The 13,753-nt window shown below is 32.3% G+C and overlaps 1 protein-coding gene and 1 non-coding gene across 2 annotated transcripts; one reads left to right on the forward strand and one right to left on the reverse strand.

The window, feature by feature from the left end:
• Positions 1-770: 770 nt before the first annotated feature.
• Positions 771-5,067, forward strand: LOC149498425 (heavy metal-associated isoprenylated plant protein 7-like). The gene is made up of 5 exons (XM_089718499.1): positions 771-913; positions 1,010-1,166; positions 1,518-1,717; positions 4,353-4,443; positions 4,539-5,067. The coding sequence occupies exons 1-5, from the start codon at positions 905-907 to the stop codon at positions 4,886-4,888; spliced, it is 807 nt and encodes a 268-aa protein (XP_089574625.1). The 5' UTR covers positions 771-904; the 3' UTR covers positions 4,889-5,067.
• A 5,510-nt stretch (positions 5,068-10,577) lies between these two features.
• LOC149498426 (small nucleolar RNA R71) lies at positions 10,578-10,684 on the reverse strand. The gene has a single exon (XR_016319864.1). It is a non-coding gene; the product is annotated as a small nucleolar RNA R71 (small nucleolar RNA).
• Between the last annotated feature and the right edge of the window lie 3,069 nt (positions 10,685-13,753).

Below are 13,753 nucleotides of genomic sequence, written 5' to 3' on the forward strand. Positions count from 1 at the left end.
AATTTCAAAAATTCAAATCAAACTTAATTAAAGGTCTGTTCAACAAAATTAGATATTTTAGTAGCGTTTAGCTATTAGCTCTCTGAATAATTTTTAATAAAATGTTAAAAGCTAAACGTTACATATGGTTAACTTTTTATAAAATGTTATCTTAACCTTTAAAATCTAATTCAAATGTTATCTTGAGCAAGAGAGAGTGAGCTGCTCAAATTGTTTTGGATAAATTAAATAGCAACAATTATATCTAATTCTTTTTTTTTTTTTTTAAAGATATTAGTGTAATTATTTTTTTTTTAATTTTTGTCATTCAATATTATATACAATGATTATTGTAAACTCTGCACTGACAGCAGTTACAACAATTTCAAATCCATCAAAGGTAATATAACCCATTATCAAGCCTGTTAAAAGGCATTAGTGTAACCATATCCTTACATAAGTTTTTTAGAATTGAAACGTCTGAGAGCCTTGCCTTGTTTATTAGGCCAAGGATTCAATAGGAATCATAATCAATTTATTAGAATGTAATTCTCAAACTTAAAACAAAATAAAAATTCAATTCTTAAACTACTAACTCAAGGAAAATTTATTTCAATTTTTTTTTAAAATTTTAAATTTTCTTTAATATGCAGTAATAAACGAGAATAATGGATGGCAAATTATGAAGCTGAGTCAGCTAAAGGACATAATGTCCACGACATAACATACAGTATCCACATCAGCAATTTTCAGAATCCCCCACCATAAATAAATGTTCTTCACCATACCCACACAAAAAGAGAGAGAAAGCTGGAGAGACAGCAAGTACAAGACATTAGCTTATAGCAACTCAACTCAACTCATTTTAACTAACTTCATTTGCATATTCAACTTTTCAAGTCGGACCTAAATCTCATCACAAAGAATGGGTGAAGTAAGCAAAGTATTACTTTATTTTTGTTTGAGATTTTTTTTACAGATCTGATTTTCTGTTTGCTTTGTTTTTTATAACTATATGTAATTACTAAAGGAGAAGAAAGAAGAAGAAAAGAAAGAAGAAGTGAAGGAAGAAGAGAAGAAGGAAGAAGAGAAGAAAGAAGAAGAGCCTCCAGAAATTGTACTTAAAGTTGATATGCATTGTGAAGCTTGTGCTAGAAAAGTTGCCAGAGCTTTGAAAGGATTTGAAGGTTCATTTTTCTTTTTTTCTTTTAAATATATAAAATTCTAAAAAAAAATTCAAATAATTTGGTTTTGAACTTCCACACTATAAGACAAACATTGTAATAATTTATTCGTAATTTTTTTATTAGTTAAACAGGAAATATAAAATACTTTAAACACAGATAAGTAACAAGACTCACTGTTTAATTATCATGTTAATTTGTCCAAAATTCACTTCTTTTTCGTATATTTATAATTATGAAACTATTTTAAATTCTTATTTTATTTTTAATTATAACTAAAAAATGTATTTAAAAATAAAACGTATATTTTAATTATATGGAAATAAAGAAAAATAAATAAATGGGTTGATGCAGGAGTGGAGGAAGTAACTGCAGATAGCAAAGCCAGTAAGGTGGTGGTGAAAGGCAAAGCAGCAGACCCCCAAAAGGTATGTGAGAGGCTGCAAAAGAAAAGCGGCAGAAAAGTGGAATTAATCTCTCCGTTGCCAAAACCACCCGAAGAGAAAAAAGAGGAAGAAAAGAAAGAAGAACCTAAGGAAGAGAAAAAGGATGAGGTAATTTCCTTCCTCTTTTGTTTTTTTAAATTAATACATTTGTTCACATGCAATCATTATTATCCCATATAATAATTGCTCTACACAAATATATTAAATAAATTAAAATAATATTCTGAATCAGCTTTTATATATTCCTTTTTTCTATGTATAGACTGACTATATCTAAAATATGCAAAATAAAGTTAATTTTTGTACTAATTAAATAGATAAACGCGTAAATTCACCTTTATATTTTATATAAAAAATTTATTTATTGAATATTTTAATTGATAAATTTTATTTATATAAAATTAGATCGATTAAATATTTATTAAATAATTAAAAATATATAAAACTATTATTAAAAATCATAATAATCGATGCTTTATATATAAAAGCTAAAAACACTAAAAGTCTATTATTATTAGTGTGGAAAAATATACAATGTTATTAAATTTACAACTTTAGAAATATAATAAGTCTTCGGTAAAATTTTTGAGGTGTCGTAATATTTTTCCGCATAAAATAGAATGTTTAATTTATGGATTTTATTACTAATTAAATTAAATATTTATTTTATGAGAAAATAAAAAATTAAGAGTAATTATATAGCAGTTACCCTACACCTAATTTTGCATACAATACAGTAAAATAATAGGCCACTGTTTGGTCCCTGACATGAAAGTAACGGAACAGCTCAGAAAATATAATGGGCACGGTTTACGAGTAGATGTTCGGGCGTTACTGTTGACCACAGCTTGATTTTTTTTTTTTTTTTTTTTTTTTTTTTTTTTTTTTTGTGTCACGGGTGGTAGTAAATTTTTGCACAAAATAACCAAATATGTCTTTTCAATTTAATTGCTTATTCCCCTTAATTTAGTTAATCATAGATTTGTTCCTTTAACTATAATATTTATTAGTATAATGTATTATACGAATCAAAAACACTTATTAAACTTTTAAAAATAATATTTAATAAAAGTTATCATTTTAAATAATTATAAATAATAATATTATAAAAATATTAATTTTATTAAAAATTATTTTTATAAGATTAATAAAGTCTGAATATAATATAAATGCAAAACAGTTCCTAGCTTATATGAAAAATTTCGAAAAGTAACTAATAAAATTGGTCGTTGATTAAAAGCTTATTAAATATCTACAACTAACTTAATTAGCTGAATCAAACGCCTTTTAAAATTTAAATTTATAAATAAATTCAAATTCGAGCAATTTAAAATTTACATATATGTTACTTGTATAAAGGTGACTTTAAATGGATTTAGCATAGTGTATATATAATAAATTATTAATGGATTTTAGTACAATAATTAAACGGGTGTCTAAATGATCTTGGATTAATATAGGTAGTAAAATTTTATTTGTGCCTTACCATGCTACTCTATATTAGAATTTAATCTGTCCAATGCATACATTTAGTCATATATTTTATATAAAAATTTTTATGACATCTTAAACTTTTACTTGACCTACTGAACATTTCAATTAATAAAATTGTACTTCAATTTGAAAAATTATGCTATTAAACACTTAGAACTTACAAAATTAGATAAATTGAATATTTATTATTAGATAGTTGAAAAATATGAACATTATTATTTTAAAGATTATACTAATTACACATCAAATGAATATTTTGCACATAAAAGTAAAAACACTTAAAAGAAAATGTCATTACTAGTATAAAAATGGTACAATATTATCAAAATTTGTAATTTCAGAGATATATATATATATATATATATATATAACAAAATTTAAGATTGCATAAAATTTTTCTATAATGTATAAAGGTAAATTTATGCATATGACCAATTTAAATTATGCCTTGCTAGATTTGAAAATGTTGGCATGACACGATTTTTGGTGCATAAATTTGACCGCGTGGTTTTAGCGATTATCCTTATGACCCCTAAATTTTACGGGAGACCCATCATGACCCCTTTCACATTTCAATAATAATTATACTTCTCGTCAAAATAAAATATGAAAGTATAGGGTTGTTATTGAACACCCGAAAAATTATTTCATTTTGGCAAGCGGTATAATTATTATTAAAATGTGAAAGTGTAAAGTAATTATTAAAGTACAAGGTAATGATTGAATTTCCAAAATATTGAAAAGATTATAGAGGAGAATCAGCTAAAATTTAGAGTCAAATTTATGTATTTAGCTCAGGAATTTTAGGTTTAAATTTTATCATCTAACATCATGTCACGTCTAGGCACTCCGTTAAATTATACAATGAGGATTAAGAAAATAAATACACAAGTAAAAAGAAAAGTAAATTAAAAGGGAGTGAGTTGAGAAAAAAAAAATGAGAGCGAAAGAGTAATGATGTTGTTGGAAAGAATATTAGACAATAATATTAATTATTAGTGAAAAAAGAAAAAGAAAAAAAAATTAATTAGGAAAGCGAAAATAATTACTAAAATAAATTGTAAGGAAAATGAGCTGTATTTTTGTTAATGAGACAAACAATGAAATGCTAATCACATCACTCCTATTACAAAAGGTTGTCTTGCTCGCACTGCAAAAAGTAAGAAAGGAGAGGGGTTGTAGATTTATTTTATAGTATACATATAGTATGTATGTATATTATCTAACTGTCAATGCAATAACGTGGCAGCCTCCTCCTGTCATAACGGTTGTATTGAACGTTCGAATGCACTGCGAAGCATGTGCTCAAGTTTTACAAAGACGAGTTCGAAAATTCCAAGGTAATTTTTTACCCTAACATATAGTTTGATTACAAATGATTTAAAAGATTAAATTTGATGAACCGTAATAGAATGCATTATACTATATAATATAGGAGTTGAATCGGTCGAAACAGACTTAGCTAATAGTCAAGTAATAGTAAAGGGCATAGTCGATCCAGCAAAGCTAGTCGATGATGTATACAAGAAGACGAGAAAGCAGGCATCAATAGTAAAAGAAGAAGAGAAGAAGGAAGAAGAGAAGAAGGAAGAGGAGAAGAAAGAAGAGGAGAAAAAGGAAGAAGAAAAGAAAGAAGGTGGTGAAGAGGTAAAAGAAGAGGAAGAGAAGAAAAGTGAAATCGAAATCAAAAGAAGCGAATATTGGCCGACAAAGTACTTGGAGTATTATGCATATGATCCTGAAATGTTTAGCGATGAGAATCCTAATGCTTGCTCAGTTATGTGATTGTGGGGAGTAATTAGTATTGCACTTTCGAGTTTCGTTGAACTTTAATTAATTAAATAGCTAGTTAGATATCTAGCTTTGCAATTTTCTGTGTACTTGTAATATATATAACATATGCTAATAATGCATTGTCATGACACTAACAGTTCTATCATATACTTAAGTCATCTTTTGCTTTCTCCCTTCCTCAAGAATGCTTTATCTTCTTGACAAGAAGCTACTGGGTGTGCCCAGCCACTTATATGCTTCTTCTTAAATGTTCACATGAGATACATTTTCTGTGGTATATATGTCTCTTTTTTTATGTATATTTATTAAAAAATAATATAAAAATTTATAAATCCATGGTGAGCTTTTCACCTGGTATAAGTCAATTGATTTTATATTAGATTCGTATTCCTTCTTGTTCATATGAGATTAGAGTTTTTGCTCTAATAGGCTAGATGTTAATTAATATCTTCTAATTCACATTTTATCCTATAGATGGAATCAATCGCCCTGCCCATTCAATGATTAGTTCAGATCTTGAGCTTGATTGTAAAAGGTGTTTGGCACTTCAGCCCCCCAGATTATTATAGTGTATCTCCAATAACTTCATTTTTAATTTTACACTAATCACCGATTTGATTCATCAATGATAGTTAGTGGCTAATAACATTTAACTGATTACTGTTCATGTTTAATAAAATTTTGACAACGGTCATTGTTAAAATATAAAATGATCATTAATGACATTAATTATATATATATATAATTTAAGGTGAATATATTATTTTTTATTTTAATGTATTTTATAAATAAAAATATTAAAACAAAATATTTAAGAAAAAAAATTATTTTTAAATAAATAAGTGTCACGACCCGTTTTCATAGGCCGGACCAATACTAGGGCCCAAGTAAGCATAAGGCCTCCGAGGCCCGTAGTAAGCCTAAACAAAATTTCAATTATATCAATATAAATTCTAAGTATTAAGCCTATATTGCCATGCGAAAATAAACCTCATATTCATATTATAACTCAACCCCAAATTATAACATCTTAAATATTTACAAATTAGTCCAGCTTACAATATACCATATTTATAATATGGGCTCACATAATTATTTCATCTATATTAATACATGACTAAAGGTATACAAATCCTACAACTGCGGAGTTCACTAATAGATATATACAGAAAAGTTTTCGTACATTTATCTATTTAATGAATTAATACTAAAATTAGAGAATTCTTTTTTAATAGTGAAAGAATTCGAGCTTTATCTGAGATTTAGGAAAAGCTACTTCCTGAAAGATTAAACAAAAGAGATGTGAGTTTATTAGTGAATAATAATTATTGCACAACACATGCATTCACACGAATGTGTAGATAATTAAATCTAGTCATCCAACTAGTTATATGATCATATGGGCAGTCACACAAATGGCACAACAACAGCACTCGCAATTATTAACATCTTCACATAATCACATCACGTGGAAATTAGTCAGTGACGTTACCGAAACCCACAATGAGCCATCCTCACACATGGCCCACCCTCTTATAACGTGTGCACCAGGGAGTCAATCCCCCATACATGATCGACTGGTCTAATCCTCACATGACCGACTGGTCTAATCCTCACTTGACCAGCTCTCTCATTGTTTTTCTATTCTCTCTTTTCTTTTTCATACCAACAGGAGGCCACCCTGTGGTTTATCTATATTATCCATCTCATATCATCAGGTGCACACGGGGGCGCCGATCTCCTATACGTCCAACGGTCTCGTAGACCGCCCTCATAAACCCATAGTGACTCACTTCATACCAACTCCACACATACAAGGCGTAGCATTATCACAACATAATTAATCAAGTATTGCAATTAAATGCAAGCATAGCAAACGATTAATTAACATGATGCAAATACACAAGTAGACATTCATAGATAATTATAATTAAATAGAGAATCATCAACAACATATTATTATAATAATTGATCCATCGAAAATAAATAAATAATTGAATAACTAAATAATAATAATAATAATAAAATAATTAGAAAATTTTATTTATTATTTATTAAGTTAAAGAATTAACCTAATAAACCAATTAATTTAATTATTGATTAAGACTAACCTAGGTTCTATTGAAATTTCGGCAGAATCTCCCCTAGAATTTGATCAAACCATAATTCAATAACAAAATTTCAAAGCCCATCCATCCTACAATTTACATCGACTCATCCCATTCACCATAACCATAATCATTCATTTGATCTCTTACTCAATTCACACAGTCCATTCATCGGGCAGTCAATCCAAATAACCCATCCTCTTTAGGCTACATACGTCATCCATCACGCACACATGCATATTCAATTAATAGCTCGAAACCAACTAATCAATAAGTTATTTTAGCCTTCGAGCATATTTCAATGATATTATTAAGTGTTATATATCTAGTTACCAAAGAACTAAACATTTTATAATAAAACTTGATTCGTCAAGTTAAATACATGTACTCCCATTTGATAGTTTCTATATTATACTTACTCGTCTAAGCCTTAGATTTTAATTTCCCCCTAACAATATTTTAATAAAATTCCTAAGTTAACCAACATAAACATTAGCTAAGAATTTTCATTTCAATATCAATCTTCTAATTATAACTAATATTCATGAAATGTATTTAACATTATTCAAAATTAATTGCTTCTAACAATATGCCCCTAACTAATTCTTAACAAGAATTATATCTAACTAATTATTTGTTAGAATTCAATTTATTCAACTATAAATTTTAGATTATGAATTTATACTGAAAATGAGAGAATAGGTCTTAAGACATACCGGTTGAGAATCAGACTACAATTCCACGATCCACACGAAGAGGAGATGGTTCTGCCTCTTGGGACCCGCCGGAGTGTCGCCCCCGCCGGAGTGTCGCTGGACCGCCGTCGCCGCCGCCATGCACGATGTCCAGAAAGTCGTGGATGCCCAGAATTGAACCACGATCATACCATCCGACTCGAAATTCACTAAAGAGTCCATTTCCGGTGTTAGTTTAGTACGACTAGTCCTATAGTTGGCCGAAACGAGCTCGACAGCCGCCCCTCACCGCCGTTCATGGTGGTTTCAACATTCGAGCTTTGTTGTCAGATTTGACAGAGAGAAAATGGACCTACAGGTGAGAGGAGTCTATCGGTTCTCACCCATCGGGTCGAAGCTATTGGATACGACGAGTGATGGTGTTAATTTTTATAATGTTTTTATTGTAATTTTTACTAAGATTTCTAGCAAATTTTATTTATCTAAATTAGTTTCTATATAATATTTTTATGTTTTTATTTAAAAGCTTCCTTGAAACACAACTCACTTGATTTTTGAGGAAAAGTGTAGGATTTTGCAAGAAAAGGACAAAAATAAGGCAAAACATGATTAGCACGCCCCAGCCCGTGCTACGGCGCACGGCCGTGCCAAACACATGGCAAATCAAAGCAAAGAGCCAGAAGGCACACGCCTCAGCCCATGCTAAGGCGCACGCCCGTGCCTCAAATGCCTCGGACTTCCAGAGAGATGCACGCCCCAAACCGTGCCAAAGAACACGCCCGTGCGCCCACTGGAGACAGAAGCTTGGCCCGTACAGCTGAAGCACGCCCGTGCTACACAACTTCCAGACTTCCAGAAGAGTGCACGCCCGCAGCCGTGCCAATACGCACGCCCGTGCCCTGGAATGCCCCCAGACCATGCGGAACCGGACGGCCCGTGCTGAGAGCCCCAGACCTCCAGAGCCTGGCACGCCCCAGACCGTGCCAGGCAGCACGCCCGTGCCAATCAAGAAAACTAAAATTTAGTCAAAAGTTGCCAACCAACTTCCACCAAATTATGAAGCATATCTTGGACAACTTTCCTCACATGCAAACCAAGATCAACTCTATGCACATGGGTGAGTCATGATTAAAGAAAATGGAGACCTAAAGAGAGCTTTACAACCTAACAAAAGAAGACTTTGATCATTAAACCATATGGAATCCTATACCAAAGAAGTCTATATAAAGAAGAAGAGAGTTCATCTCAAATCATCCATCCCACACATTACATTCCACTCTACATCTATTCTCCCTCTCATAGCTTGTATATAGTTTCTCTTTTAGAAGTTAGGCATTCAAGAGTTGTTAAGTGTTTCAAGGAAGCCATCCAAGCAACCTATCACTAGTTCTTAATTCTAAACTCTTACTCTTGTTTATTTCTTTCATTATCTTTATTGATTATGGAATATTTATCAAGTATTGTTGAGTTTTATTTAAGTACTATGTGTAACTAAATTCTCATACTAGGGGGTTTGATGTAGCTTAATTTCTTTTCCAATTTATGCAATTAGATTTATTTTTCCTTATTCAAGTTATGATTTATTAATGAACTTAATGCTTCTAGGCAGAATTTTCCCCTAGATTGAATTATTTCAATTATCACTATCGGAAGAAGGATCTTTGATATGAAAAGAGTTAATAAAACACATGAGAATAATAACTTGATGCGGAAGCTATATGGTTTGACTCATGGGGGGTTTTTACAATTTATCAAACTTAAATTGTAAATTCTTAAACAACCACATAGCTTAATGATTTAATTCATATTTGATTTCGCTATTGGAAGATAGGTAATTAAATGGGATTAAAATAGCTAGCAATACATCGGAAGAGCTTGTCAATGAATTTAGAGTTGTTTTCCCTACTTGAATAATTAAATTGATTAATGAAATAATGAAATAAATTGGAAAGAATTAAGTGAAATCAAAACCCCTAGTAGTTTCAACCCCTTGATTCCTTTTAATCAACTTTTGTTTACTTGATTTTTTTTTTTTTTTGTTCATTCTACTTTTATACAACAATTCTCTTAATTATCGTTTAAATAATAACAAGATAACACAATTTTGGTACTTGGATTACAATCCTCGTGGGAACGATATCATACTCATTCATATATTACTTGTAGCGATTCGTACACTTGCGAAATAAGCTATCAAGTTTTTGGCGCCGTTGCCGAGGATTGGCAATACCAATATCAATACGTATTATCTTGTTATTAATTTAGACATCTATTTATTCATTTGTTTTTAATTTTTTCTAGAACATCTCAGGTTTTATGCAAAGACGATCAGGAAGAACAGAACCTCTAATCTTTGATCCAGAAATTGAGAAAGCTTGTAGAAGAAATAACGCAGCAAGGAGAGCGCAAGAAAATAGATCCGAGCAACAATCAAACATGGACGGCATTAATCCTCAACTTCCGAACATACCTCTTGCTGCAAATCCTCAGATCGGACAACAACAAAATGTTCGCACCTTGCGAGACTACACCACGCCCTCTCTTAATGGAGCTACCTCCAGCATCACTAGACCAAGAGTGGAAGCTAATAACTTTGAAATCAAACCAGCAATTATTCAGTTGCTTTCCACTTCTATTCAATATGGGGGACTCCCTAGTGAAGATCCCAATGCTCACATCACTAATTTCCTAGAAATATGTGATAGTTTTAAACAAAATGGTGTTTCTGACGATGCCATTAGATTAAGACTCTTTCCTTTTACTCTAAGGGATAAAGCACGATCATGGTTACAATCTTGCCCAGTTGGAAGTTTTACAACTTGGGAAGAATTAGCCCAGAAATTTTTGGCTAAATTCTTTCCCTCTTCTAAAACAACCAAATTGAGAAATGAGATCATGCCTTTCGTTCACCATGATCGAGAAAGCTTGTATGAAGCTTGGGAAAGATTTAAAGATTTGCTAAGAAAATGTCCTCACCATAGTTTGCCCAAATGGTTGCAAGTCCAAACTTTTTATAATTCATTGTCACCTAATATTAAGATTACACTTGATGCAGCTGCAGGAGGATCTTTTGAAAGAAAAGAGATCGATGAAGCATACGATTTAATAGAAGAAATGGCAAGCAATAGCCACTATCAAAGCAATTCTGAAAGAAGAAAACTGCTGGGATCTATGAAATTGATGCCATCACTACACTAAATGCAAAGGTTGACAACATGGTAAGAAAGTTAGACTTACTAACCACTAAATCTGTGAACTCCATCATGCAAACCTGTGACAGATGCAACGAACCACATGGAGTTGGAGAATGCATATTAGATTCTGCAAATCCACAAACTTTGGAGCAAGTGAACTACGTGATGAACCAACAGAGGAGGAATTATCCATATTCGAATTATTACGATAACAGGTTGAGAAATCATCCGAATCTTTCATATGGTAATTCTAACAACACTTTAAATGCACCACCAGGTTTCTTGCCTCCTGAGAAAAAGTCTCATGATGATCTCCTTACTGCCCTTTCAAAATTGCACATGGATTTCATGAATGAAACAAGGGAACACAACAAAATCCAACAAGCTGTGATAAGAAATCTGGAGATTCAAATGGGACAGTTTGTAAACATGATGGCAGCTAGACCTCAAGGTACGCTACCTAGTAACACTGAGAAAAATCCTAAAGAACAGGTATAAGCCATAACCTTGAGGAGTGGTAAAGAATTGGAGGACAAGCCCAGAAAGGAGAAAGAGAAAGAAGAAGAGAGAAAGGCACCTATCATTGATCTGGTGGAGAAGGAAGAAGTAAAACCTTATGTTCCACCCGTTCCATTTCCACAAAGGTTGAAAAAGACGCAGGATGACCAAAGCTTCATGAAATTTCTGGACGTCTTCAAAAAGCTTCAAATAAACATCCCTTTTGCTGAAGCTCTTGCTCAAATGCCCAGCTATGCAAAGTTCTTAAAAGAAATCTTGAGCAAGAAAAAAAAAAGATTGATGACCAAGGAATGGTGAAACTGACTGAAGAATGCAGTGCAATCATTCAAAATAAATTGCCACCCAAGCTTAAAGATCCAGGGAGTTTTTATATTCCTTGTAATATTGGCAAATTAAATTTCGAAAAGGCTTTAGCTGACCTAGGAGCTAGCATAAATCTAATGTCTTATGAAGTCTTTAAAATGCTAGGTATGGGAGAGCTCAAGCCAACGAGGATGTCTCTACAATTAGCCGACCGATCAATCAAATACCCCAAGGGAATTGTAGAGGACGTACTAGTCAAGGTAGGAAAATTCATTTTTCCAGTTGATTTTGTCATCCTTGACATTAATGAAGGCAGAGAAGGATCATTGATCCTTGGAAGACCTTTTCTTGCAACTGCAAGAGCTCTAATTGATGTACATGATGGGAAACTAACATTGAGAGTAGGTCAAGAAGAAGTTGTTTTTGATGTGTTAAAATCTTGCAAACTTCCTATGGACTACGATGATTGCTTTAGAATAGATGTAATTGATAAATGTGTAGAGAACACTTTACATAGCGTAGATAATAATGAAAATAAAACAGAAGAAAAAGAAAAAGAAAGTACACCACCCAAACAAGAACTGAAGTAGCTTCCTCCTCATTTGAAGCATGCATTTCTAGGTGAGAACAACTCTTTTCCTGTTATTATTTCCTCTCACTTAACGCTTGATCAAGAGGAAGGGTTGTTGCAGGTTCTTCGAAAGCACAAGAAAGCAATAGGTTGGTCAATTTCTGATTTACAAGGAACAAGCCCAAGTGTATGCATGCACAAAATCCTGATGGAAGAAGACTACAAGCCTTCAATCAAGCATCAAAGACAACTGAATCCAAACATGAAGGAGGTAGTGAAGGCTGAAATCATAAAACTTCGGGATGCTGGCATTATCTATCCAATCTCCGATAGTAGTTGGGTAAGTCCTGTTCAAGTTGTACCAAAAAAGGGAGGTATGACTGTTATCTCAAATGAAAACAATGAATTAATTCCCACTAGAATAGTCACAGGTTGGCGTGTGTGTATAGATTACAGAAAATTGAACAAAGCAACACGCAAAGACCACTTTCCCCTACCCTTTATTGATCAAATGCTTGAAAGACTTGCAGGTTATCCTTTCTATTGTTTCTTAGATGGATATTCAGGATACTTTCAAATACCTATTGCTCCTGAAGATCAAGAAAAAACTACTTTCACTTGCCCTTATGGCACTTTTGCCTATAGGAGAATGCCTTTTGAACTATGTAATGCTCCTGCAACCTTCCAAAGATGCATGATGTCCATATTTTCTGATATGGTTGAGAAATCTATTGAGATATTTATGGATGATTTTTCTATTTTTGGCTCTTCTTTCGATGCATGTCTTCATAATTTATCTTTAGTAATGCAACGATGTGAAGACACTAACCTTGTTTTAAATCGGGAAAAATGTCACTTTATGGTTAGTGAAGGTATTGTCTTAGGGCATAAGATCTCCCAAGCAGGAATTGAAGTAGACAAAGCCAAAATCGAGGTAATTGAAAAACTTCCTCCTCCTAACTCAGTGAAAGGAATAAGGAGTTTTCTAGGTCATGCAGGTTTCTATAGAAGGTTTATCAAGGACTTCTCGAAAATCACAAAACCTCTTTGTAATTTATTAGTTAAAGATGTTCCTTTTAATTTTGACAAAGAGTGTTTAGATGCTTTTAATAGGTTAAAGAGGGAGTTGATCTCAGCACCTATCATCACTACACCAGATTGGACTCTTCCGTTTGAACTAATGTGTGATGCTAGTGATCATGCTGTTGGAGCCGTTCTTGGGCAAAGAAAGGAAAAGAAGTTGCATGTTATCTATTATGCTAGTCGCACATTGAATGACGCGCAATTGAATTATGCAACTACTGAAAAAGAATTGTTAGCTATTGTTTTTGCTTTTGACAAATTCAGAGCCTACTTAATTGGAGCCAAAACAATAGTTTACACAGATCACTCAGCTATCAAATATTTGCTAGAAAAGAAGGATGCTAAACCAAGACTAATTCGTTGGGTTCTCTTATTGCAGGAAT

The sequence above is a fragment of the Jatropha curcas genome, chromosome 2, assembly GCF_041381405.1.
Source record: "Jatropha curcas cultivar XTBG-Jc1 chromosome 2, XTBG_Jcur_1.0, whole genome shotgun sequence".
In the NCBI taxonomy this organism is placed as follows: Eukaryota; Viridiplantae; Streptophyta; class Magnoliopsida; order Malpighiales; family Euphorbiaceae; genus Jatropha; species Jatropha curcas.